Genomic DNA, 27,799 nt, shown 5'->3' with positions numbered 1-27,799 from the left:
GCAGGGAAAGCAGGGGCAGAAGTACTCTTGGCACATCAGTTAGCAGTCCTAAGGGGGTTTCTGTGTTCCAACCTGACACACCATGATAAAAAAAAAAAAAAATCCATCTCCAAAATAACGGCTGGTACAGCATTAAAACCTCAGCTCCTGAGCCGAGTAAAACTGCCATCCACACATGGGTTGCTGTCTCCTGTTCTCCTCAACACACCTCCAGCTGCCAGAAACACTCAGAGCTCATCGTATCCATTCCCCCCTCTCCCCTTGAAATAGAAAAATGGCAAACAGGAAAACAGAGGGACAGCAGGATTAGCACATGAGCATCAATGATCCCAATCCAGGCATGCTGGTGAACTTCAGAAGCCCAAATTTACACCCATTTGTTTGCAACCTGGGATGCCAATCTTGGACTGTTCCTGGAATGGCCAGAATGGCTGCTACAATACAGAAATTTGGTTTAGCCCAATCTTTACAAGAATGACTGCAGGGCACCAATGCATATAGTCAAAACTTGATGGAGGAGTGCACAACTAGAAGATTGGAAGGTGAACTGCAAGACCACACTATGCTCAATGATGCAGCAGTTAGATGGCTGAACAATCTAGATATTAACTTGTGATGCATATGAAAAAACAATCCCAACCAGCCCAGCAGCCTTGAATAGAGGTGTGCTGCCCAGTCAAAGGGCAGATGTGATAGGACACACACCCTAATTTTGAAAAGCTCATCATGTTTATTGATTTTTTAATTATCAAAGGACATTTTAAAAGCAGTATACATTTTCAGGGCCTTTCAAATTCCATGGTGCCCCTTCTACTTTGAAGAAAGCAAATTAAACAGTTCTCCTGGACTGTTGTGATGTTTTTGATTTGTGTTTGTCTCATTTACACTGTACATGTTTCGGGCCAGGGAATGTATCTTACTTAGAAAATTACTGTTTACATTTACTTTATTTTACAAAATACATTATAATCAGAATACAGTCGAATATTAATTAATTCAGAACTGAATCCTGGCACTTCAAATGGCAAAATCTTCCTGACATATAAACCTTTGATTAGTTTTTACATATACTGGATCCACTTCCACTTTATAGGCTCCATGAAAATATAAAATGCAGCTTACTAAATCAGGGCAGCCACCTGGTTAGAGATAATTTTTTAAGCACTGACAATGTCTTTGGCACTGTATGAGACACAGAATGAAGAGGTCCCTCCCTGAGAAACTCACAGTCCAAAAGAAATTGAGTAACATCTCAGGCTTAAAGAGAAATTCATACTTCTACCATCTTGATGCAGCAGATCTGGATGTGTGTCTTACAAATAAATAGCTGTCTAGTCCAATGATCAATTCTCAAAGCGGCCATCACTCCCAAGTACCTGCACTCCTCACAAACAGATCAATACAGCAAGAAACAGAACTAAGAGGTCACTAGTTTGGCCAACCTTTCAGTGGCTCCATTCAGTGACCCACTGCAGAGCTTTGGCACATATCTGAAACTTCATCTCTTGTATGTAGAAGTACATTTTAAAGATACTGATAATGTAAGAATCAGATGCTGCAGACACACACATTTTTTAACCAACAAGAGAACAAACAGGTAACTAACAAGTCATGATTGCAGTGTTTGTAAGCTAAACTCTCTATCCCCTTCCCTTCATATCTCTTGGTCTTTTCAGACTGTAGATTCTTGGCAGAGACCATCTTCCTATGTGTTTGGAAGGCACCCAGGACAGTGTGGGCACAAATATTTTTTTAAGGCTCCAACTCTGCAAACGTTTTCATATGTACTTAGCTTTACTCACACAAGCAGCTGCAGAGATGCCACTGGGACTGCTCACGCAAGTGAAGGTAAGCACATGCATAGGTGTTTGCAGGCTCAGACTCCAAACAGTAATAACCTACATTACCAAGATTGCACCACAAATCACTGAAAATGAAAGAATTTTAAAAATACAACTACTTGTCACTAAATATGCTAGCTTTCCTTTCTGCGTTTCTTTCTGTTGTCCAAGCTGAATACAAAGTGTTAACAGTGATCTCAGCTGTGTCAAAGCAGAATAACTTTGCAATGGATTGACTATGTGATAGATTAGTTGGTGCACTGATCTGTTGATACAAGAGAATGGAAGATTGTGTTAAGGCTTTGCATGACAGAGCGAGGGGGACATGCCAGTGCGAGCCGGGGAGCCCCCTCTGAAGTAAGCGCCACCCCACAACCCTACCCTCTGCCCCAGCCCCAAGGTGCGCAGCCTGGGACTTCTGCTGGGGGAGGGAGCGGCACGCAGCCCAGGACTCCTGCTGGTGCTTGGGAGGCCGGGGGGAGGAAGAAGAGGTTGGCGGGGCTGGCAGGGGCTCCACCCGGCAGCCTGCAGCTTCTAGGGGGTGGGGTGGCCGAGGGGGCTCCTGCCATAAGCGCCGGCTCCGCAGCTCCCATTGGCCAGAAACTGCAGCCAATGGGAGGTACAGGGGCGGCACCCTGCAGCACTCTGAGCCCCCTGGCCCCTCTGCATAGGAGCTGCAGGGTCATGCCGGTGGGAGCCGGGGAGCCTCCTCCCAGAGTGCTGCCCTGCACCCCAACCCTGAGCTCCCTCCTACACACCCAAACTGCTGCTCCTGGCCGCTGCAGAAGTCATGGAGGTCACAGAAAGTCACAGAATCCGTGACTTCCAAGACAGACATGGAGCCTTATTCATAACCACAAGAGGCAAGACGTCACAGTGAGAGAGAGGAGGGTGAGTAGGGTGTGGCCTCCACAAAGAAGAGGACCAGGAGGAACTCCACACAGCCATCAGTTTCCGATTGATACCAGGTCCTCAACCCAGAAACTTTGGAAGACCTCTCTCTCAAGATCAAGCTGGTCCAAGGGAACAGCAAGATGTATGGGACACATGTGGATGGAGGCTTGACCCAAATGCTGAGCAAATCAAATTTGCCCAAAGAGTTCTCAAAGTGTCCAAGGAAGACAGACGCCGCTTGTTGGGGATTCAATACGCACAAGAATAGAACAAACATTCTACAAGGGGCAGGCAGGCAGACAACACGGTGCTGTATTCCCAGAATCAATACATGAGACGTCATGCTAAGATAAGATAGACTTCTGAAGTGAATATGCAACTATCTATTGGTGATGGTTCATATTGGCAATAATGACACTGTATCAAGGAATACCTCGCAGATCAAAGATGAGTTCAGCGAACTCAGAAACATACTGAAGAATAACGTCTAAGCAATCTTTTAGAGCCTTCCTGTCGCATGAGAGAAGGAAGCTAGAAGGCCTAAGATTCTAGAAGTGAACTGCGGAGTAAGTGAGCAGCGATGGAAACATTGGTACACTTTCTATGTGGAGCTGTATGGCCTCCACCTCAGGACAATCTCCTCTAGGACAGGCTGGCTAGAGTAGTCAACAGGAAATTAAACGAGTAACAAAAGGAGAGGGCAAAAAAGGCAAAAATATAAGCACTCATTTAACACAAAAATCAAGATGTTGAGAACAAAATTAATAAAGGAACCAAAGGACATGAAGACAAGAAATTCTTGTCTTGCCCATACACCAGGGCTAGAAGCCTGCGTAACAAACAACAGGAACTAGAATTGAATTTATGCTTATAAATGAACAATCTATTTGGTATTACTGAAACCTGCTGGGATGATTCCCATGATTGGAATGTTAAAATCAATGGTATAACATACCTAGAAAAGGCTTGAGTGGGCAAAAGCGGAGGGGGAGTAGCACTCTATGTCAAAAAAGGAATTACCTGTTTCAGAGTCACTGATAACTCAGAAGAAAATGATCTTGGATGCTTATGGATCAATGTCAGGGTGGATAAAAATCAATGATTTAAAAAAACACTTTTTTGTATTTGATCAGATTTTTTTGATAATATGCTTTTTGAGGAAAAAACCTATCTAAGGAGAGTTTTATCATGGAATAGGGATTATAAATTCTAATTCTGTAGTATGAGAAAACATATTCATGTAATGTTTAAGAAAAGTTTTATAAATGAGTTCCAATACATCATGCATTAGGGACCCAATTTTATGGGACTCCAGGGGCTTCTGTACAGATTATTTAGGTTAATTTTTCTATCTACCCAATGGGACTCAATGCTCAGTCTAGAAGATACCATCAGAGATGCTTAATTTTACAGTTCTCAAACTGTGGATTTGTGCCTCCAGAGATAACATGCTTGTTAACAGCAAAAATGTTTTTACCTAAGTAAATAAGTAAATAAATAAATAGAGGTGAGAAACAACAGACCTCAAGCCTATTGTTCCTCTGCAAATTTGTGTACAACGAGACAATCCCTTACCTCTCTCTAAAAGTGCAAAGTTTCAAAATGTTCAATGTTGGGGGCGGAATAGATCTGAACAAGGAGAAGTCTGGAGATAAATGCGAGAAGGGAGGGACAGGCAATAGAAACAAAAGTGAAAGTGTTTGAGCAGCATATTCCAGAAGTCTTGAGGTCTTTCTGAGTATAGCCTTCATTGATTTGAGATCTACCATACCATTATCTCACTGTAAGGGAAAACCTATAATGGCAGCAGGCCGTAAATGAGACCCAGTTTGGGAATATGAACCATTCAAGAAGTATATATTTGCTGATGATATTTTAAAGAAAGTCACACCAGTGAACTGGTGGAAGTCACTTAAGTACTTGGATTCAGAGACTGTTGAAGTGATAATCTCACTTTTAAACAGCAGTAGCTTCTGCCGGTGTAGAAAGAATATTTTCTTCCTTTGGACTAACTCATTCCAAATTGAGAAATCGTTTGGGACCTGAAAAAACAGGAAAGCTTGTTTTTCTTTTCCAGATTATGAACAAACAAGAAAATGAAGGTGAAGACAACAGTTAGCTGCAGAAGCCAATATTTTAAGTTTCTCATGTTGACCTGGCTGACAGTCAATTTTAATTTGTTTTTTTTAATATTTCATTTAACTATTTTAGTTTAAAACAATTTTAACAAAAAACAAACCTGATTTTAAAAACTTGAATGTTTAACTAAATTCAAAAATTCATATGCTTGTTTTGTTAAAATATTATATGTTTGCTGTTGAAGAAAAAAATCCAAAATACATAATATTGTTGTTTTAGTTAAAACAATTTAAATGTCTATCTGGTGATGTTTGGGTGGTGAAATACTGGAATACGTTACCTAGGGAGGTGGTAGAATCTCCTTCCTTACAGGTTTTTAAGGTCAGGCTTGACAAAGCCCTGGCTGGGATGATTTAACTGGGAATTGGTCCTGCTTTGAGCAGGGGGTTGGACTAGATGACCTTCTGGGGTCCCTTCCAACCCTGATATTCTATGATTCTATGTTCTCCTCCTAATACAGCATGGCAAGAAAAATCCTCCAAATATAATGGATTAACCTGTTGAATTGGAGATAGTTCACCTCCCAAAGACTTCATAAATATCTGCTTCCATTACCTTTGGTAAATGAAATAACCAAACAATCATTCATTTTCTGATATAGCTGTAAAACTAATCTGAAAAGTTTTCAAAATAAATCACTGCTTAAAAATGTATAGCGTGTACCTTCTAAAAATGAAACCTACATCTACCTCTCAGTTGTGAAGAATATGTATTAAGGTTATAACACCAACAAGAACGAACTTTTATGTAGAAATCCATGATTAAATCGAGTCTTCCTGACTAGTGATTTCAATCAAACCCACCCTGATCAATGTCCTAACAGATAAAGCACAATATGGGATATTAGTTGTGTCTGCTACAGACCCACAAATCACATTATAGAACAGGTTGATTGTCTCCTTTTGCACCTACCTATAAAGTATACGGGAAAAAAAATATGTGATCACATGGGACTTGAATTTCAGTGACATCTGCTGGAGGTCTCATACTGTCAGTATTGAAACATCCTTGGAATTTCTAAACATAATAGATGAGAATTTCCTAATTCAAAAAGTGTTGCATCCAACATGGGGGAATTCTATATTAGAGCTTATCATAGAATCATAGAATAACACGGTTGGAAGGGACCTCAGGAGGTCATCTAATCCAAACCCCTGCTCAAAGCAGGACCAATCCCCAATTTTTGCCCCAGTTCCCTAAATGGCCCCCTCAAGGATTGAACTTACAACCCTGGGTTTAGCAGGCCAATGCTCAAACCACTGAGCTATCCCTCCCCCCTTTATCACCTTGTCTTGATAAAGAGGAACTGATCACAGAACTAAATATATACAGTAGCTTAGGAACAAGGGATCATAAATTGATTACATTTATAATGTGGAAGCAGATTAAACTACAGACCAGTGATACACATACTTGATGCTTTAAAAGGAATCAATTTTACAAAGCTGGAAACAATTATTAGCCAAACCAGCTGGGAGGAAGAATCAGAAAAATGGGAATGATATTTGGGAATTAACAACACTTTTCTAGATTCCCAAAAGCCACAATCCCACAATTGAGGAAGACGGGCTGCACTAGTTAAAAATACTGATTTAGAGGGGAAGTGAAAGCAGGTATACAAAATAAATATATAAACAAATGGAAGGAAGGGGAAGTTAATAGTAATGAATATAAATCAGATGCTAACAAGTACAGAAAATTGATAAGAGAAGAAAGGGACAAAAGGAGAAATGGTCAGCAGAATTAAGGACAATAAGGAGGAGTGTTTTAAATATAGTAGGATCAAAAAGAATCCTAACAATGGTATTGGTCCATTATAAGATGGAAATGGTAGAAGTATCAATAATAGTGCAGAAAAGAGAAGTGTTCACAAAATTGTTCTGCTCTATATTAGGGAAAAAACACTGATGTAGTTATATCATATAACACACTAGTGGAATGGAAAGAACCTCAGGAGGATGTCCAACAGCAGCTACTAAATTTAGACATTTTAAGATCAGCAGGTCTGGATTACTTCCATTGAAGAGTTTTTAAAAGAGTTGGCTGAGGAGCTTGCTGGACCATTAACGATGATTTTCAATCAAACTCAGAGGACAGGAAAGTTCAAAAAGACTGAAAGAAAGGTAATGTTGTGCTAGTTGTTAAAAAGGATAAACAGGATGACCTGGGTAATTATAGATGTGTCAGCCTGACATCGATCCCAAGCAAAATAATGGAGCAGCTGATACAGGACTTGATTAATAAAGAATTAAAGGGCGGTAATATAATTAATTCAAATCAATATGGGCTTATGGAAAATAGATCCTGTCAAATTAACTAGATATCTTTTTTTGATGAGATTACAAGTTTGATGGAAAAAGCTAACAGTGTTGATGTAAATGAATATTCTTAGAACTCTAATGAGTTTGACTTGATAGTGCATGACATTTTGATAAAAAGACTAGAAAGATATAAAATCATCATGCCACACATTAAATTGGTTAAAAGCTATCTAACTTATAGGTCCCAATATGTAATCATAAACAAGAAATATTCATTGAGCGGGTGAGTTCTGAATAGGGCTCGTCAGGGATTGGTTCTTTCCTCTATGTTATTTAACATTTTTATCAATGACATGAAAAAAACAGATTCATAGATTCCAGAGCCAGAAGGGACCACTGTGATCATCTAGTCCAGTGGTTTTCATCCTATTTTCATTTGTGGACCCCTAAAAATTTTTAAATGGAAGGGTGGATCCCTTTGGAAATCTCAGACATAGTCTGCAGACCCCCTAGAGGTTCACGGACCACAGGTTGAAAACCAATGGTGTAGTCTGACCTCCTGTATAACATAGGCCATAGAAACAAATCCTAGAGCATATATTTTAGAAAAACATCTAATCTTGATTTAAAAAATGTCAAAATGATAGAGGATCCTCCATGACCCTTGGCAAATTTTTCTAATAGTTAATTAGTCTTACTATTAAAAATTTACAAGATTTAAGAATGCTCTGTCTTTGTCTAGGTTCAACTTCCAGCCATTGGAAGTGGTACCTGACAACAGAACGAGGAGTAATGGTCTCAAGTTGCAGTGGGGGAGGTTTAGGTTGCATATTAGGAAAAACTTTTGCAATTAAGAGAGTAGTGAAGCACTGGAATGCGTTACCTAGGGAGGTGGTGGAATTTCCTTCCTTTGAGGTTTTTAAGGTCAGGCTTGACAAAGCACTGGCTGGGATGATTTATTTCGGGATTGGTCCTGCTTTGTGCCGGGGGTGGGACTAGATGACCTCCTGAGGTCCCTTCCAACCATGATATTCTATGATTCTATGATCATATTGGATCACCTTTCTCTGCTAGATTGAAGAGCCTTTTATTAAATATTTGTCATTTAAATACTTACAGACTGTAACCAAGTCACCCCTTAACCTTCTCTTTATTAATCCAAACATATTGAGCTCTTCCAGTCTTTCACTATAAGGCATATTTTCTAATCCTTTAATCATTCTCATGGCTCTTCTCTAAACCCTCTCCAATTTATCCACAGCTGTCTTGAATTATGGACACCAGAATTGGACACGGTATTCCAGCAGCAGCTGCATCAGTGTCAAACACGGAAGTAAAACAACTTCTGTACTCCTACTCAAGATTCTCTTGTTCATATATCACAAGATTGCATTAGCTCTTTTGATCACAGCATCATGCTGGGAGCTCATATTCACATCATTATGCATCATTATCCCCAAAATCTTTTTCAGTCACTGCTTCCCGGGATAGAGCCCCCCATCCTGTAAGTATGGCCTACATCCTGTGTTCTAGATGTTCACATTTACATTTAACTGTATTAAAACACACACACACGCATATATATATTACACTTGCGCCCAATCTACCAAGTGATACCAACTGCTCTGAATCACTAACCTGTCCCCTTCATTATTACCACTCCCCCTATTTTTGGGTCATCTGTAAACATTATGAATGATGATTTTGTGTTTTCTTCCAGGTCACTGATAAAAATGTTAAATAGTGTAGGGCCAAGAACTGATCCCTGTTGATCCACACTGGCAACACCTGCTTCATGAATATTCCCTATTAGACAATTTTTAATCCATTTAATGTGTGTTATGTTCTTTTATATCATTCCAGTTTTTTAATCAATATTGTGTGTGGTACCAAGTCAAACACCTTACAAAAGTCTATTATGGCAACACAATTACCTTTATCAACCAAACTTGTAATCTCATTATAAAAAAGGTATCAAGTCAGTTTGACAGGATCTATTTTCCATAAAACCCATGTTGATGTGCACTAATTACATTACCCTCCCTTAAGTCCCATATCAGCCAGTCCATTATCTTGCCCAGGATCGAGTCAGACTGACAGGCCTATAATTATCAAGGTCATCCGTTTACCTTTTATAACAACTGGCACAACATTAGCTGTCTTTCGGTCTTCTGGAACTTTCCCAGTTGTCCAAGACTTATTGAAAATCAACATTAATGATCCAGCAAGATTCTCAGCCAGCTCTCTTAAAACTCTTGGATGCAAGCTATCTGGACCTACATTTCAAAATGTCTAACTTTAGTAGCTTCTGTTTCACACAGAATCATAGAATATCAGGGTTGGAAGGGACCTCAGGAGGTCATCTAGTCCAACCCCCTGCTCAAAGCAGGACCAATCCCCAACTAAATCATCCCAGCCAGGGCTTTCTCAAGCCTGACCTTAAAAATACCTAAGGAAGGAGATTCCACCACCTCCCTAGGTAACGCATTCCAGTGTTTCACAACCCTCCTAGTGAAAAAGTTTTTCCTAATATCCAACCTAAACCTCCCCCACTGCAACTTGAGACCATTACTCCTTGTTCTGTCATCTGCTACCACTGAGAACAGTCTAGATCCATCCTCTTTGGAACCCCCTTTCACATCCTCCTGAGATACTAATGGAATGAAAAGAGTGTTAAGCAGCAGCATATGATAAGATTATATCAGGTTTTTCCCCATATACAGCACAGAAATATTTATTGAACACTGCTACTTTTCTGCATTATTACTGATTATTTTACCATTTCCATCTAGTAATGGAAATATTAGTCAGGATTGGTTTTGTTCCTAATATATTTAATAAATTCCCTATTGTCCTTAATTCTGCTAGCCATAGACATCTCCTTATATCCCTTATAAATTTTCTACAATTCCCAACTTCTGATTTATATTCATTACTATCAACTTCCCCTTTCTTCCATTTGTTATATATTTATTTTTTTAAAAGCTACCTTTACTTCCTCTCTAAACCAGGTCAGTTTTTTCACCAGCGTGGCCTTCTTCCTCAGTTACAGGATTGTATTTTTTGGGGTATCTTGTAATGTGTTCTTAAATGATTCCCAATTATCATTTATATTTTTCTGATTAAATTCTTCCTCCCAGCTGATCAATCTTATAATTATTTTCAACTTTATGAACTTGGCCCTATTAAAACACCAAGTATATATAACTGGTTTGAACTTTATTCTGCTTCCACTTTATAAATGTGATGAACTTAGGATCACTTGTACTTAAGGTATCCATTAATTTTTAGTTCTGTGATCAGTTCCTCTTATCTATCAAGACAAGCTCTAACAAAGAATTCCCCCATGTTTGCTGCAACACTTTGAGAGTTAGGATATTGCCATCTATAATGTTTAGAAATTCCAAAGATGTTTCAGCATTAACATCATGAGACCTCCAGCAGATGTCACTCAAACTGAAGTCCCACATGATCATACAGCGTTTTCCCCTACATATTATAGATAGAATCACAGAATAAAATATTAGAGTTAGAAGAGACCTTAGGAGGTCACCTAGTCCAATCCCCTGCTTGAAGCAGGACCAACACCAACTAAATCATCCCAGCCAGGGCTTTGTCAAGCTTGGGCTTAAAAACCTCTAAGGATGGAAGTTCTACCACCTCCCTAGGTAACCCATTCCAGTGCTTCACCACCCTCCCAGTGAAATAGTGTTTCTTAATATCCAGCCGAGACCCCCCCTACTGCAACTTGAGACCATTGCTTCTTGTTCTGTCATCTGCCACCACTGAAAACAGCCTAGCTCCATTCCCTTTGGAACCCGCCTTCAGGTAGTTGAAGGCTGCGATCAAATCCCCCCTCACTCTTCACTTCTGCAGATTAAATAAGCCCAGTTCCCTCAGCCTCTCATCATAAGTCATATGCCCCCCTAATAATTTCCATTGCCCTCTGCTGGACTCTCTCCAATTTGTTCACATTCCTTCTGTAGTGGTGGGACCACAGCTGGACACAATACTCCAGCCCCAGGAAAAATCATGGAGCAGGTCCTCAAGGAATCATTTTGAAGCACTTAGAGGAGAGGAAAGTGATCAGGAACAGTCAGCATGGATTCACCAAGGGCAAGTCATGCCTGACTAACCTAATTGCCTTCTATGATGAGATAACTGGCTCTGGATGAGGGGAAAGCAGTGGATGCATTATGCCTCGACTTGAGTGCAGGACAGCCCTGCCAAAGGCTACTCCCTCGCCTGCTGGATAATGGTGTAGTGTGACGTGAAGATGTAGATGGAAGACCATGTTGCTGCCATGCATATGCCCTGGATAGGGATCTGAGCCAGGAATGCTGCAGACCACGCCTGCACTCTCGTGGAGTGCACCATAAGCGGAGGGGCTGGAAGTTTTGCCAGGTCACAGCAAGTCCTGATACAGGACGTGATCCGTGATGAAATGCGCTGGGATGAGATCGGGAGCCCCCTCAACCTTTCTGCGACTGCAATAAAGAGCTGCAGTGACTTACGAAATGGCGTTGTGCGCTCAATGTAGAATGCTAGGGGATGCCTAACATCCAGGGAATGGAACATGTACTCTCTGTTACTGGCATGGGTCTTAGGGAAGAACCTAAGTAAAAATAGGTCTTGGTTCACATGAAACTGGAAGACTATCTTTGGCAGAAACGCAGGGTGGGGGCAGAGCTGCACCCTGTCTTTATAAAATACCGTATGGGAGGTTCGGAAGTCAGCGCTCTGAGCTCAGATACCCTTCTGGCCAAGGTTATGGCCACCAGAAAGTCCACCTTCCAGGAGAAGTAGGACAGAGGGCAGGTTGCCATGGGCTCGAAAGGGGTCTCCATGAGTGCGGACAGGACTAGGTTAAGGTCCAACTGGGGAATGGGCCGTCGTACCTGGGGATAAAGTCTGTCTAAGCCCTTGAGAAACCTGCACACCATGGGATTACTGCTCCCGAGTGAAAAGCCGAAATGGCAGCAAGGTGTACCCTGAGAGAGGATATTGTCAACCCCTGCTGCTTAAGGTATAACAGGTAGTCCAAAACAAGGGGAACTGACGCTAGCTGTGGTGTGGTTCGCTTCCCCTTTGTCGAGACCAGATGGAAAAACGCTTCTTCTTTGCCAGGTACGTGGCACGAGTGGAGGGCTTCCTACTTCCCAGCAGGACCTGGGTCTGAATAATGAAGCTCAAGAGAGTTCAGCCATGGCGTTTCCACACCATGAAGTGGAGGGACTCCAGATTGGGGTGTTGCAGATGGCTGTGGTCCTGTGTGATTAGGGTCAGGCATACAGGAAGCACCACTGGCCTGTCCACTGAGAGGTTCATCAACATGGTGAAACAGTGCTGGTGGGGCCATGCTGGTGTTACGAGGATCAAGGAAGCCCCATCTTGGCGAGTCTTGAGGAGCACTTTGTGTATGAGAGGGAAGGGCGGGAATGCGTACAGCAGGTGACTCGTCCATGAAAGGCGTCCACGATGGAGCCTGAGCTGTGGTTCAGGAAAACAGAACCGCTGGCACTCCCCGTTGCTCCACGTCGCGAACAGGTCGATGTGGGGAGAACCCCACCTCTGGAAAATCAAGCGTGAGAAGTGCAGCCTGAGGGACCATTCGTGACCGTGAAATGAACGTCTGGGGCAATCGGCTAGTTCGTTTAGCACTCCTGGAAGGTAGGATGCCTCTAGGAGTATCGAGTGGGCAACACAAAAATCCTACAGCTCAAGGGCTTCCTGGCACAGGGGAGAGGAGTGAGCACCACCCTGTTTGTTTATATAGAACATTGCTGCAGTGTTGTCCGTCAGCACTGACACACATGCACCCTGCAGGTGGGCCTGGAATGCCTGACATGCCAGACGAACCGTCCTCAGCTCCCTTACGTTGATATGCAGTGATAATTCTGTGTGGGACCATAGGCCCCGAGTTCTGATATTGCCCAGGTGCACTCCCTAAACGAGCGCCGAGGCGTCTGTGACCAGGGATAGCAAGGTTGGGGTTTGGCAAAGGGTACTCCTGCACAGACCACTTGTGGTTGCAGCCACCAGCGGAGAGACCCGAGAATGCGAGGGTGGAGGATAACTATTGCATCCAAAGGGTCCCTGCCTGGCCTGTATACCTGTGCCAAAGAGCTCCAAGAGTTGAAAGCATAGCGGCTGAGTACTGCTTGCTGGTTGGCCACTCAAAGCTGGAGCCCCCTGGACGAGTAGACCTTCCGGCTGAAAAGGTCCAGCTTCTTAGCGTCCTGTGACTTAGGTGCGGGACCCAGCTGTCCTTGCCTCTCTTTGTGGTTTGCAGCATCGACCACCAGAGTCCCCAATTGGGGGCGGGTGAAAAAAAAGTGACCATACCCGTTCTGCAGCACAAAATAGCATCTTTCCACCCCTTCAGTGGTGGGTAGTATAGAGGCCTGGGTCTGCCAGAGCACCTGGTGTTTTGGATCGTTCTTATGAGGGGCAAGGCCACCCTAGAAGGACCTTCAGGGGCAAGGATGTCCACCATCGGGTCAGAGTCCTCCATGACCTCCTCTGCCTGGAGATTGAGATTTAGGGCCAACCTTCTAAGGAGGTCCTGGAGTCCCTTGGTATCCATCGCGGTAGGGAGGTGGTGGTGCCTGCCACTGCCTCGTCTAGCAAGGAGGAGGCCCATGGGACAGGGTCTCCTGCCCTTCCGGCTCCCTGGAGGCTGAGTCAGGTACTTCGGAGCCTCCCGTGACTGGAGGTGGCTCTAGTGTCACTGATGGTTCTGGTTTGAGAACTGAGCCTGAGCGTGACAGCCCAGAGTCCCTGTCTCGTGCAGGGTCCTCAGGAGCCGTGGGGGTGTGGCAAGCCAGCAACGTTGCTTGCGGCAGGGGGAGGGGGCACCACGTGGTTCAGATGCCACCGATGTCAGCCTGGAGCCCTGACCCTGAGCCTGACGGTAGGCCCAAGGGGTCAAAAAGGGCCATTGGACTAGGCCCTGCCATTGGGGTGGCCAGGCAACCACCAGTGCTCATGGTTCCACCCGTCTGCAGTGCTGGGACCGGTGCCAGGACCGGGAGCAGCAGTGGCTGCGTCTAGAGACAGAAGACTCGGCGTCTGACTCGGACGAGTAGTCTGTGCCTGACTGTGGGGGGACGGAGCTGGGGAACGGTATCGGGGAGATGGTGAGCGGCACCATAACATCACAGGCTTACCGTGATGATGAACCGGGGCGGTGCCGCAGCTACATGCAGTGCCAGGATAGATATTTCAGTCAGTGCCTGAGCCTCCACCTGTAGGGCCAGGGACTGCACTGTCATGGCAATATGGTCCTGTGCTGCCTCATAGGTGTCCAGCGTGAATGGAAGGTCGAGTTCGTCCTCCCAATGCTCCCGAGTCAGGAATTCTACCAGCACCGGACTCAACAGGCCTCCTGTTGGGGCCGGAGTCAATGGTGCCAGGTCTTGAGGCCCAGACCGTGGGTGCCCCGCTGGAGTCCCCTCGCGGCTTCTTGATGGGGGGAACGGCCCCTGTCCGCCTTCTTTTTCTTATGCAGCACCAGGGACTGCGAGCAGTGCCGCATGGCACTGGCTTTACGAGTTGGGGAGCGTTGCTGGAGATCCTTCGAGGAACCCTTCCTCAGTGCCAGGACATCCCACACCGAGGCCGGGGCGCTGTGCACTGATGATGCCGGTGCCGCTTCTGGTTCCAGCTGTGGACAGAGGGCCGACTCCTTCAGGAGGCACTTCAAACAATAGTCCAGCTCTCTCTTAGCCCTGGGTTTGAAACTCCTGCAAATTGGGCACTTATTTGTCTGATGGCCTTGTCCTAGGCACTTGAGACAGACAGCATGTGGATCGCCTGTAGGCATAGGTTTCGCCACCTCTCACACACCTTAAACCCCTGCGACCAAGGCATGCCCTGGTGCCTGGGGAAACTAGAGCGGGTCGGAAGCCCCCCAAAAGTAAGTCCAACTAACTACTATAAAATGAACTAACAACTAAGAAAAGGGAACCACTATGTAGGCACTTGCAAATGCAAGAGACTGAGCTGCTCCAACAACTGTCACTGGCGGTAAGAAGGAACTGAGCCGGCGGCGGGTCGGCAGGGACCTATATACACTGCCGTAAGGTGCCACTTCAGGGGTCTCCACACCCGACCCGACGGGTAGCGCTAGGGGAAAAACCTTCCAACGATCGTGCAGGCGACACACACACAAACCTACTGGAATGCACGTGAGCAATCACTCGAAGAACATATGCTCCTAGTGTAATTCTAAGGCCAAAGGGGCTAATACAGAGGTCTCAAAGTCCAGGCCCGCAGGCCATCTGCGGCCCGAGAACCTCCCCACTGAGGGCCATGGAAACTTTAAAAAAGTTTTTTCATGCAGCCCTCATGGCTGCCGGCCGGGAGAGTGATGCAGGAGGGGAGCGGCAGGAGAGATTTACATGCCCGTCCCCTCAACATTGCTCCATCCTGCTGCTCCTGGGACCCTCCCAGAGGTTGCACTTGTCAAGGTGTCATTCAACTCGGCTCCCTGCAAGCAGTTCCCTATCCCTGCTGTTGCTGGCGGAGCCACAGAGGAGAGAATAATGCAGCCATGCTGCCAGCTGTCTGCTGCAGGCGCTGCCCCCACCGCCCCGGCTCCCATTGGCTGGGGGAGAGGGACAGACATACCATCACTAGTTGCTGGGCAAGGTCAGCCATGGAAGCAGCGTCACTAGTCGCCGGGCAGAGTCAGCCAGGTCGGCAAGAGGATAAGGGAGCGAGGGAAAAGGGTGGGAAACAGGCTGGGAGGAGGCGTGAATACCATCTTCAGTTACGTTATTAGCCCACTGGGAGCATTTGAGGACTGGCACTGGCCCTAAGGTAAACTGAGTTTGAGACCCCTGGGCTAATACAATCCTTGGATGCATAAACCGGGGAATCTCAAGTAGGAGAAGAATGATTATTTTATCTCTGTCCTTGGCACCGATGTGATTGCTGCTGAAATACTGTGTCCAGTTCTGGTGCCCACAGAAAGGAGGATACTGATAAACTGAGAGGGGTTCAAATAAGAACCACAAGAATGATTAACGGATTAGAAAACATGCTTTACAGAAATAGACTCAAGGAACTCAATCTATTTAGCTTAACAAAAAGAAGGTTAAGGGGTGACTTGATCGCAGCCTGTAAGTACCTACATGGGGAACAAATATTTAATAATGGGCTCTTCAATCTAGCAGAGAAAGATATAACACAATCCAATGCCTAGAAATTAAAGTTAGACAAATTCAGACAAGAAATAAGTCATATATTTTTCAACAGTCAGCGTAATTAATCATCAGAACAATTTACCAATGATCATGGTGGATTCTCCATCACTGGCTATTTTTAAATTAAGGTTGGATGTTTTTCTAAAAGATACTAAGATAATGTCACGGCTAACCTGGTGGCTGAACTTTGTGACTTTGTCCTTACCCATAACTATTTTACATTTGGGGACAATGTATACCTTCAGATCAGCGGCACTGCTATGGGTACCTGCATGGCCCCACAGTATGCCAACATTTTTATGGCTGATTTAGAACAACGCTTCCTCAGCTCTCGTCCCCTAAAGCCCCCCACTCTACTTGCGCTATATTGATGACATCTTCATCATCTGGACCCATGGAAAAGAAGCCCTTGAGGAATTCCACCATGATTTCAACAACTTCCATCCCACCATCAACCTCAGCCTGGTCCAGTCCACACAAGAGATCCACTTCCTGGACACTACAGTGCTAATAAACAATGGTCACATAAACACCACCCTATACCGGAAACCTACTGACCGCTATTCCTACCTACATGCCTCCAGCTTTCACCCTGACCACACCACACGATCCATCGTCAACAGCCAAGCTCTGCGATACAACCGCATTTGCTCCAACCCCTCAGACAGAGACAAACACCTACAAGATCTCTGTCAAGCTTTCTTACAACTACAATACCCACCTGCGGAAGTGAAGAAACAGATTGATAGAGCCAGAAGAGTTCCCAGAAGTTACCTACTACAGGACAGGCCTAACAAAGAAAATAACAGAACGCCACTAGCCGTCACCTTCAGCCCCCAACTAAAACCCCTCCAACACATTATTAAGGATCTACAACCTATCCTAAAGGATGACCCAACACTCTCACAAATCTTGGGAGACAGGCCAGTCCTTGCCTACAGACAGCCCCGCAACCTGAAGCAAATACTCACCAACAACCACATACCACACAACAGAACCACTAACCCAGGAACTTATCCTTGTAACAAAGCCCGTTGCCAACTGTGCCCACATATCTATTCAGGGGACACCATCACAGGGCCTAATAACATCAGCCACACTATCAGAGGCTCATTCACCTGCACATCCACCAATGTGATATATGCCATCATGTGCCAGCAATGCCCCTCTGCCATCTACATTGGTCAAACTGGACAGTCTCTACGTAAAAGAATAAATGGACACAAATCAGATGTCAAGAATTATAACATTCATAAACCAGTCAGAGAACACTTCAATCTCTCTGGTCACACAATCACAGACATGAAGGTCGCTATCTTAAAACAAAAAGACTTCAAATCCAGACTCCAGAGAGAAACTGCTGAATTGGAATTCATTTGCAAAGTGGATACTATTAATTTAGGCTTAAATAGAGACTGGGAGTGGCTAAGTCATTATGCAAGGTAGCCTATTTCCCCTTGTTTTTTCCTACCACCCCCCCCCCCACAGACGTTCTGGTTAAACTTGGATTTAAACTTGGAGAGTGGTCAGTTTGGATGAGCTATTGCCAGCAGGAGAGTGAGTTTGTGTGTGTGTCCCCGGGAAAAGGGTGGGTGGGTGAGAAAGCCTGGATTTGTGCTGGACATGGCCCACCATGATTAACATGCACATTGTAGGGAGAGCGGTCACTTTGGATGAGCTATTACCAGCAGGAGAGTGAGTTTGTGTGTGTATGGGGGTGGGGGGGTCAGAAAACCTGGATTTGTGCTGGAAATGGCCCACCTTGATTATCATGCACATTGTGTAGAGAGTTGTCACTTTGGATGGGCTATTACCAGCAGGAGAGTGAGTTTGTGTGGGGGGGGGGGGGGTGGAGGGTGAGAAAATCTGGATTTGTGCTGGAAATGGCCCAACTTGATGATCACTTTAGATAAGCTATTACCAGCAGGACAGTGGGGTGGGAGGAGGTATCGTTTCATGATCTCTGTGTGTATATAAAGTCTGCTGCAGTTTCCACGGTATGCATCCGATGAAGTGAGCTGTAGCTCACGAAAGCTCATGCTCAAATAAATTGGTTAGTCTCTAAGGTGCCACAAGTACTCCTTTTCTTTTTAAGAATTTTTTGGAGTGGAAGTTTTACGGCCTGTGTTATACACAAGATCAGACGATCACAATTCAGTTAGTGTTAACAGTAAGTCAGCTGGAGGGTGGCTGCTTTTAATTAAGCCTCTTTCAGCACCATCTTGACCTGGTGACATAGTACCATTTAGTTTCTCAAGTTGTTTCATCATCTCTGTCACTGACTCACCTTCACCATCTAACCAGTAATCAGCACTAACTTGGTCCTTCCTAACCAGTTAGGGCTCTTGTAGCAGGGTGACTACTCCGCTCCTGCCCTGAAGGGGTTAAAGCAGCCCAGGAGAGGGCTGTGAATGGGAAAAGCAGGCTGATTGGGAAAGCAGCCACAGCTGTGGCCAGCTTAATCAGGGTCCAGCTGGCCCTTATAAGAGGGCTGTGGGCCAGAAGTGAGGACAGACACCCTCTCTAGCTTCCTAGAGAGAGAAGGACCTGGCTGCCTGGGAAACTAAGAAGGGTACCTAGGGTGGCCCAGTGCTAGGGAAGGGCAGAGGGAGCTCCAGCCCAGCAAAGCCCCTGGCTGCAGGCCTAGTTAAAGGCCTATGAAATGGTACTGGGGTTGCAGAGGGGCAGCCCAGAGATAGACAGAGGCAGCTGGTCCAAACCCCCTTGCCGATGATGAGTGGTTCATAGACTGCAGTCTGCCCCAGGGAGCGGGGGCTAGATTGTGACTGGCAGTGGCCACTGAGGCAAGGTGGGGGTAGAGGGTTGGGGGAATCCCCGGATGGGGAGACTCGGATTGTGGGTTACTGCTGGGGCAGAACCCTGACGAGGAAGGCACTAGGGTCCGGGAGGGACAAGGGGGCCAGCGGCAGGTGAGACACCAGCCTGCAGAGGGCGATCCTGGCCGGAAGAACTAATTCCCAGGACGACCGACAGGAGGCACTGCACCGGTGAGTTGTCGCCCCGCGACAGCTCCCCATCCAGCTTTGTGAACCTTAGCATGGGAATCACAGTAGACCTAATTAATGACCATGTCAGCGGCACCGCCTGCCATCCGCATCTCTCTCTCTCCAACTGAACTGTTTTTGCATTTCTACAGACAGGCATACCCTAGGGAAAAAGGGACCCAGTCAGGGTTATTCCTCCACCCAAAGCACCCTTTGGGCAAGAGCTGTGTAGAAGAGACTCCTCCTTCACTGAGACCTTTGTGGAACCACCCAGCCCCACAACATGTAGGTGTGGAGAAGACAGAAGTTCCAAGACAGTGCTGCGGACATCAGGGCTGTCCTTAGGATTTATGGGGCCTCCGCAGTATTATTAAACTGGTGCCCCTATGCCCAACGGCAGCCTGGGTTTGCAGCCGAGGGGAGGGAAGAGGACGAGGCAGCAAGGATACCAAGCCGCCCGGCCCGCCACACAGTGGCGGAGAGTCACAGTTCCCTGCAGAGAGCCCTGTACCCTCTCCATCATGCAGAATGCGCAGCACCAGCGCATTCGGCTCTGTGAACATGGCCCCCTGTCTAAGGAGACTGCAGTGCACACTGGGTGTGCGGGAGCTGACCCACTCTTACCTGCTGTCATGGACGGGTGGGTGAAGCTGCCACTTGGGGAGGCTAGCTCCCCAGCCCACCTCTTCAGCCTGTGGTCCCGCCCATACGTCACTCCTGCTGTGCCCCAGACCCCGCCCCCACTCTGCCCAGGCCCCGCCCTCTCCCACACTGTCTCCCTCCTCTCTTCGCTCCCCCTCCCTGCCCACCCCCTTTCAGCCAAATCCCTGAACCCAAATGAAGCAAATGACATTTGAGAAGAAAAAAAAACAAAAAACTACTCTTCAGCAATTTCTTTCTAAAGAAAATGGGGCATGTTTTCCAATGCATCCCAGATGGTGAAGACTGGACATGCAGAAGGTACCTAATTAAAAGCACTAAATTTGGGAATAAAAAATGTCAGTCACAGGTTTTTTGATATACCCTGAAATCTGTCAGAGATTTATTTGCAAAAAACTTTGTAGTAAGGGCGAGTCAGCTGTCTTGCTGAATACAACATTAAATATTACGGAATACATGACGCAGCTCTTCTCTGTGTAACATTTTCTTAATCAGTATTTCCAAGGTGATTTTATATTTTAAATGTACTCTTAAGCCTTCATGAAGCAATAATTCCAGATTACTACATAATTAACTCACTGAATCAAAGACATTATTTAAATTAATCAGTCACAGAGGTTTAGTGTGTTCACAACAATGTTCATAGCTTTTAGAAAAAGGGAACACTAATTTACTTTGTGTGATCTCCATAACAATAGACATGTTTATGAAATTTCACCAACTTTAAAAAATAGGTTTCCAAAGATTTTAGGCATACCAATGGATTTTATATCTTACTATGTACTGATTTTTCTAGAGGGTTCACAGATAGTTCATCAGATAGTCAGAAGTGAAGAAAGGGAAATTCTTTGTCCAACTATCTGGAAGGAAAGGGGTGTTGTCCCCTTAAGGGTTCTCTTCAATGGGAGCGGGGGCAGTGTGTAAAGGGAGAAAGGGATGGACAAAGGACAGGAAGACTTTAGAAGCAACTTTTCTTTTACTATAGTAATTAAAATGTGTATTTAAGATAAGGGTGGTCTTTTGAAAGATTTATTTTAAAAACTATATCTGAAGATCCAAGCATTTAAAGCTAAAGATGATTGTGCATCTAAAAATCTATGCAAGGATTTTTTAGAGATGTAATTTTATAATCTTCACCAACTGTAACGTTATTGACATGAACTGGGACTGTACAGATCATTGTTGCAATCAAGGTCCTGTAGTGGCACCAAATCTTGTATAAAGGGGGTCAAATAAGGTGTCTAAGACACAGTTATGGTTTGCTGGTTATGATTATGCTATCTGTATGCATGTATCATTTTTGTATTTAAGGTTATAAGTATTGGAAGGACAGGCAGGGCAGAAAATGTGGGGGAGTAGCACTGTATGTAAGGGAGCAGTATGACTGCTCAGAGCTCCGGTACGAAACTGCAGAAAAACCTGAGTGTCTCTGGATTAAGTTTAGAAGTGTGTGCAACAAGAGTGATGTAGTGGTGGGAGTCTGCTATAGACCACCGGACCAGGGGGATGAGGTAGATGAGGCTTTCTTCCGGCAGCTCACGGAAGCTACAAGATCGCATGCCCTGATTCTCATGGGTGACTTTAATTTTCCTGATATCTGCTGGGAGAGCAATACAGCGGTGCATAGACAATCCAGGAAGTTTTTGGAAAGCGTAGGGGACAATTTCCTGGCGCAAGTGCTAGAGGAGCCAACTAGGGGGGGCGCTTTTCTTGACCTGCTGCTCACAAACTGGGTAGAATTAGTGGGGGAAGCAAAAGTGGATGGGAATCTGGGAGGCAGTGACCATGAGTTGGTTGAGTTCAGGATCCTGACGCAGGGAAGAAAGGTAAGCAGCAGGATACGGACCCTGGATTTCAGGAAAGCAGACTTCGACTCCCTCAGGGAACAGATGGCCAGGATCCCCTGGGGGACTAACTTGAAGGGGAAAGGAGTCCAGGAGAGCTGGCTGTATTTCAAGGAATCCCTGTTGAGGTTACAGGGACAAACCATCCCAATGAGTCGAAAGAATAGTAAATATGGCAGGCGACCAGCTTGGCTTAATGGTGAAATCCTAGCGGATCTTAAACATAAAAAAGAAGCTTACAAGAAGTGAAAGTTTGGACTTATGACCAGAGAAGAGTATAAAAATATTGCTCGGGCATGTAGGAATGATATCAGGAGGGCCAAATCGCACCTGGAGCTGCAGCTAGCCAGAGATGTCAAGAATAACAAGAAGGGTTCCTTCAGGTATGTTGGCAACAAGAAGAAAGCCAAGGAATGTGTGGGCCCCTTACTGAATGAGGGAGGCAACCTAGTGACAGAGGATGTGGAAAAAGCTAATGTACTCAATGCTTTTTTTGCCTCTGTTTTCACTAACAAGGTCAGCTCCCAGACTGCTGCGCTGGGCATCACAAAATGGGGAAGAGATGGCCAGCCCTCTGTGGAGATAGAGGTGGTTAGGGACTATTTAGAAAAGCTGGACGTGCACAAGTCCATGGGGCCGGATGAGTTGCATCCGAGAGTGCTGAAGGAACTGGCGGCTGTGATTCCAGAGCCATTGGCCATTATCTTTGAAAACTCGTGGCGAACCGGGGAAGTCCCGGATGACTGGAAAAAGGCTAATGTAGTGCCAATCTTTAAAAAAGGGAAGAAGGAGGATCCTGGGAACTACAGGCCAGTCAGCCTCACCTCAGGCCCTGGAAAAATCATGGAGCAGGTCCTCAAAGAATCAATCCTGAAGCACTTGCATGAGAGGAAAGTGATCAGGAACAGCCAGCATGGATTCACCAAGGGAAGGTCATGCCTGACTAATCTAATTGCCTTTTATGATGAGATTACTGGTTCTGTGGATGAAGGGAAAGCAGTAGATGTATTGTTTCTTGACTTTAGCAAAGCTTTTGACACGGTCTCCCACAGTATTCTTGTCAGCAAGTTAAGGAAGTATGGGCTGGATGAATGCACTATAAGGTGGGTAGAAAGCTGGCTAGATTGTCGGGCTCAACGGGTAGTGATCAATGGCTCCATGTCTAGTTGGCAGCCGGTGTCAAGTGGAGTGCCCCAGGGGTCGGTCCTGGGGCCGGTTTTGTTCAATATCTTCATAAATGATCTGGAGGATGGTGTGGATTGCACTCTCAGCAAATTTGCGGATGATACTAAACTGGGAGGAGTGGTAGATACGCTGGAGGGGAGGGATAGGATACAGAAGGACCTAGACAAATTGGAGGATTGGGCCAAAAGAAATCTGATGAGGTTCAATAAGGATAAGTGCAGGGTCCTGCACTTAGGACGGAAGAACCCAATGCACAGCTACAGACTAGGGACCGAATGGCTAGGCAGCAGTTCTGCGGAAAAGGACCTAGGGGTGACAGTGGACAAGAAGCTGGATATGAGTCAGCAGTGTGCCCTTGTTGCCAAGAAGGCCAATGGCATTTTGGGATGTATAAGTAGGGGCATAGCGAGCAGATCGAGGGACGTGATCGTTCCCCTCTATTCGACATTGGTGAGGCCTCATCTGGAGTACTGTGTCCAGTTTTGGCCCCACACTTCAAGAAGGATGTGGATAAATTGGAGAGAGTCCAGCGAAGGGCAACAAAATGATTAAGGGACTGGAACACATGAGTTATGAGGAGAGGCTGAGGGAGCTGGGATTGTTTAGCCTGCAGAAGAGAAGAATGAGGGGGGATTTGATAGCTGCTTTCAACTACCTGAAAGGGGGTTCCAAAGAGGATGGCTCTAGACTGTTCTCAATGGTAGCAGATGACAGAACGAGGAGTAATGCAGTGGGGGAGGTTTAGATTGGATATTAGGAAAAACTTTTTCACTAAGAGGGTGGTGAAACACTGGAATGCGTTACCTAGGGAGGTGGTAGAATCTCCTTCCTTAGAGGTTTTTAAGGTCAGGCTTGACAAAGCCCTGGCTGGGATGATTTAACTGGGAATTGGTCCTGCTTCAAGCAGGGGGTTGGACTAGATGACCTTCTGGGGTCCCTTCCAACCCTGATATTCTATGATTGGCTCTATACGGTCTATATTTCAAACTTGTGCCTATACACTCCTGTGGTTTACTGCTCACCTAGGTGGAAGAATCCCACATTCATGGGGATGGTGCATGTATTTGTATGCTACTCAGCAGCATACAAAGAATGACGGATAGAAATTAAAGACCTAAATGTATTTCTGAAATCAGACACTGGGCACCAACACCAATTGTTTTTGGAATGTCTGATAGCTTCTTCAGGAAATGGAGAAAAAGATGCTCTGCACAAGAACCACAGAGAGCTCTCTAGGTCAACCAAAAATACTGGGTAGTAAATGCTATTAATTTATTTTCAGAAAATGCTCTTAACATGAAAGGCTCCACTGCTTTTGGAGCCACAATTTCTGTAAGCTCTCCTCTCTGACCAGAGCTGACGTATGCAACAGCAAATGTGAAGGAGGCTTGGAACTACTTTAAGTCAAAGTTGCAGAAACCACCTGGAACTTGCATCCCAAGCAAGGGGGGGTGGGTGGGAACCTCATAGGGAAGTGTTGCAGTTCAAGCATCTCAAACAGGTTATTAAGATAAATCAGAAAGCCTACAAGGCATGGAATAAGGGATAGATTAGCAAGGAAAGCTACCTCTTGGAGGTCTGGAGGTTTAGGGATAAAGTGGAACTGCCAAAAGCCAAGCAGAGCTGGATCTTGCAAAGGAAATTAAAAACCATTATAAACGGTTCTTTAACCATATATATAAAAAGAAGACAACAAAAGAAGGGGGAATCCGGCATGAAGATTAAAGATAATTTAGGTATGGCCCAACACCTAAATGAATACTTTGCCTCAGTTTTCAATAAAGCTAATGGGGATCTTGGGGGGAGCTGCCAGGTGGCTAGTGGGCACAAGGAAATGGAAGTAGAAATTACCACATGAGGCAGAAGCCAAACTCAGACAGCTTAATGGGACCAAATCGTGAGGCTGGGATAATCTCCATCCAAGAATATTAAAGGAACTGGCACATGAAATTGAAAGCCCAGTAGCAAGGATTTTTTAACAAATCCATAAACTCAGGATTCGTACCTTATGACTAGAGAATTGCAACTATTGTGCTTATATTTAAGAAAGGGAAGAAAAACATGATCTGGGAAACTACAAGCCCAGTAGTTTGACCTCAGTTGTATGCAAGATTTTAGAATAAATTCTGAAAGAGAGCATAATTAAAGACAGAGATAAATGGTAATTTGTATAAAATACAACAAGGTTTTACAAAAGGTAGATTGTGCTAGACCCAATCTGATCTCTTTCTTTGAGATAAGACTTTTAATCTAGACAAAGAAAAAGCAATAGATCTAATCTAACTGGATTTCCGTAAAGCATATGATACAGTTCCATGTGGGTAATTATTAGTTAAATTGGAAAAGGTGAGGATTAATACAAGAATCGAAAGGTGGTTAAAGGGGAAACTACACCAGGTTATACTGAAAAGTGAACTATCGGGCTGGAGAGAGAGAGAGAGAGTACAAGTGGAACGCCTCAAGGATCAGTCTTGGGACCAATCTTATTTAACATTTTCATTAATGACCTTGACAGAAAGTGGGAGTGTACTAATAAACTTTGCAGATGACACAAAATTGGAGATATTACCAATGTGGAGAAGGACCGGAATATCATACAAAATTTGGAGAACCTTGAAAGCTAAGTAATAGAAATGGGATGAAATTTAATAGTGGAGAGTGCAAGATCATGCATTTAGGGATTAACAACAGAAGTTTTTGCTACAAGCTGGGGACTTATCAGTTGCAAGCGACAGAACAGGAAAAAGACCTGGATGGACTGGTTGATCACAGGATGACTATGAATCACTAATGTGATACAGCCATGAAAAAGGCTAATACAATCCTAGGATGCATCAGGTGAGGTATTCCTAGAAGAGACAGGGAAGTGTCATTGCCATTATACAAGGCACTGATGACACCTCATCTGGAAAACTGTGTGCAATTCTAGTCTCCTATGTATAAGAAAGATGAATTCAAACTGGAAAGGTGCAGGAAAGGGCTACTAGGATGATCAGAGGAAAGGAAAACCTACTTTATGAGAGGAGACTTAAGAAGGTTGGCTGGTTTAGCCTAACAAAACGAAGGCAGAGGGGAAGATATAATTGCCATCAGAAGGATAACAACTCCTCTCTCTCCCTGGTGTTTAAGGGCCATTGATGGCACAAGAACAAAGGGATATACACTGCCCAACAACAAGTTTAGGCTTGAAACTAGACAAAGGTTTCTAACCATCAGAGGAGTGAAGCCTTCCAAGAAAAGTAGTGAGGGCAAAAACCTAACCTCTTTCAAGACTGAGCTTGATAAATTTATGTAGAGGATGGTACGATGAGGTAGCCTACAGTGGCATATGGATCATCTGCGACTGTTATTAACAAATATCTCCAGAGATGGACCCTAGATGGGGAAGGCTCAGAGTTATTACAAAGAATTCTTTCCCAGGTAGTTGGTTGGTGGATCTCACCCACATGCTCAGGGTTTACCTGATCACCATATTTGGGGTGGAAAAGGAATTTCCCCCCCAGGTCAAATTGACAGTAACCCTGGGATTTTTTCACCTTCCCCTGTAGTGTAGGGCACAGGTCACTTGATGATTTTAACTACAGTAAGCTATTTGACAGGCAAGGAAGGTATCTCACTCTTCCAGAGTGAGATATTTCCTGCCTGTACAGAACGCACCGGAGATGAAAGCAGAATCCACAAGCACTATCCTAACAACAATCAACACTGGCCTAAGCATAACCTGATGCCTAATAAATATATTCCATTGTAACTATTTTTGTAACTACAACTGTTAACCCAGCTGATCACCCACTGTTAAGCCCAGGCCAGAGTTCACAATTTCTGTTCTACACCAGAGAGAAATATCCCCCATGTCTCTTGTGTCTTGGCCTTTCTCCTTGATTGTAACTAATTTGGTTTTGGTTTGTAGTACTGGTCTTTTCATAACAGTTAGTAACGAACACAGTAACCAATGTTTCATTCTCCATGTTCAAATGACAGCTACCTTGCTGCAGAGGGGAGGTTACACTCTACCTGTCAGTTTCAGAATATGCAGCTGATTCAGTAAGAAGCAGATTTCAGTAGAGCATTCAAAGTCTGCCTGAGATAGCCATTCCAAGAGTTTTATGAACTAACCAATGTGGGGGAAATGGAAGAGGGCTAGACATACCGTTATTTGCTTTGTTTTCAAGCAGTATTTTGCTCTCACTGATTTGCACAACAAATCCTGCTACCTTTACCTGAATTTCATCACATTTGATGAGCTTTTCCACCTCTTCCTGATTTAAGAGGATGAACTCTTCATGCTGAACCACCTCTGGGAAGTGTTTCTGGCTGAAGACCTCTGCTGCCTGCATTAGATCAACGCAGTTGTGTGTCTCAGCAAAATCTCGGATGCCCAAACAGTTTGATGGATCCAGCTGGCTTTCCAAGAACTCACAACAAGCCTGCTTCACACCTATAGAAATGAGATGAGTGAGTGAGCTCATGCACTTCTGCTATCTAATCCCTGCTTTGGAAAGTAATTTAGAAAACCAAGTTCTAGTCTATATTGAAATGTCAACCCCAAAACCTTGCTTAGAGGTATGCACACACAAAGAGACATATAGGCAAACATTTCTTCAGGGGCCAGGAAAAAATAAAGCAACAGACGGTATGTTTAGACCACTGACTATTTATACATACTAAAAATAACTTGACAAATATAGGAGAGATTCAAAAGGAAGCCTTACAGAGCTCGGGGATCTATAGGACCTTAGAGTGAGAGATGCCCTGGGACAA

At 44.8% G+C, this 27,799-nt stretch overlaps 1 protein-coding gene across 1 annotated transcript in view; it reads right to left on the bottom strand.

Annotated features, from left to right (window-relative positions):
* Positions 1-27,799, bottom strand: part of KLHL12 (kelch like family member 12) — a 101,094-nt gene that overhangs the window by 60,699 nt on the left and 12,596 nt on the right. The window contains exon 3 of the mRNA XM_084610915.1: positions 27,259-27,476. Within this exon, the coding sequence (XP_084467041.1) occupies positions 27,259-27,476 (218 nt within the window). The remainder of the gene's footprint in view (positions 1-27,258; positions 27,477-27,799) is intronic.

The sequence above is a fragment of the Lepidochelys olivacea genome (genome assembly GCF_965140295.1).
Source record: "Lepidochelys olivacea isolate rLepOli2 genome assembly, chromosome: 21".
In the NCBI taxonomy this organism is placed as follows: Eukaryota; Metazoa; Chordata; order Testudines; family Cheloniidae; genus Lepidochelys; species Lepidochelys olivacea.
The sequence above is the reverse complement of the archived record's forward strand: the minus strand, read 5'-3'. Positions and strand labels throughout refer to the sequence as shown.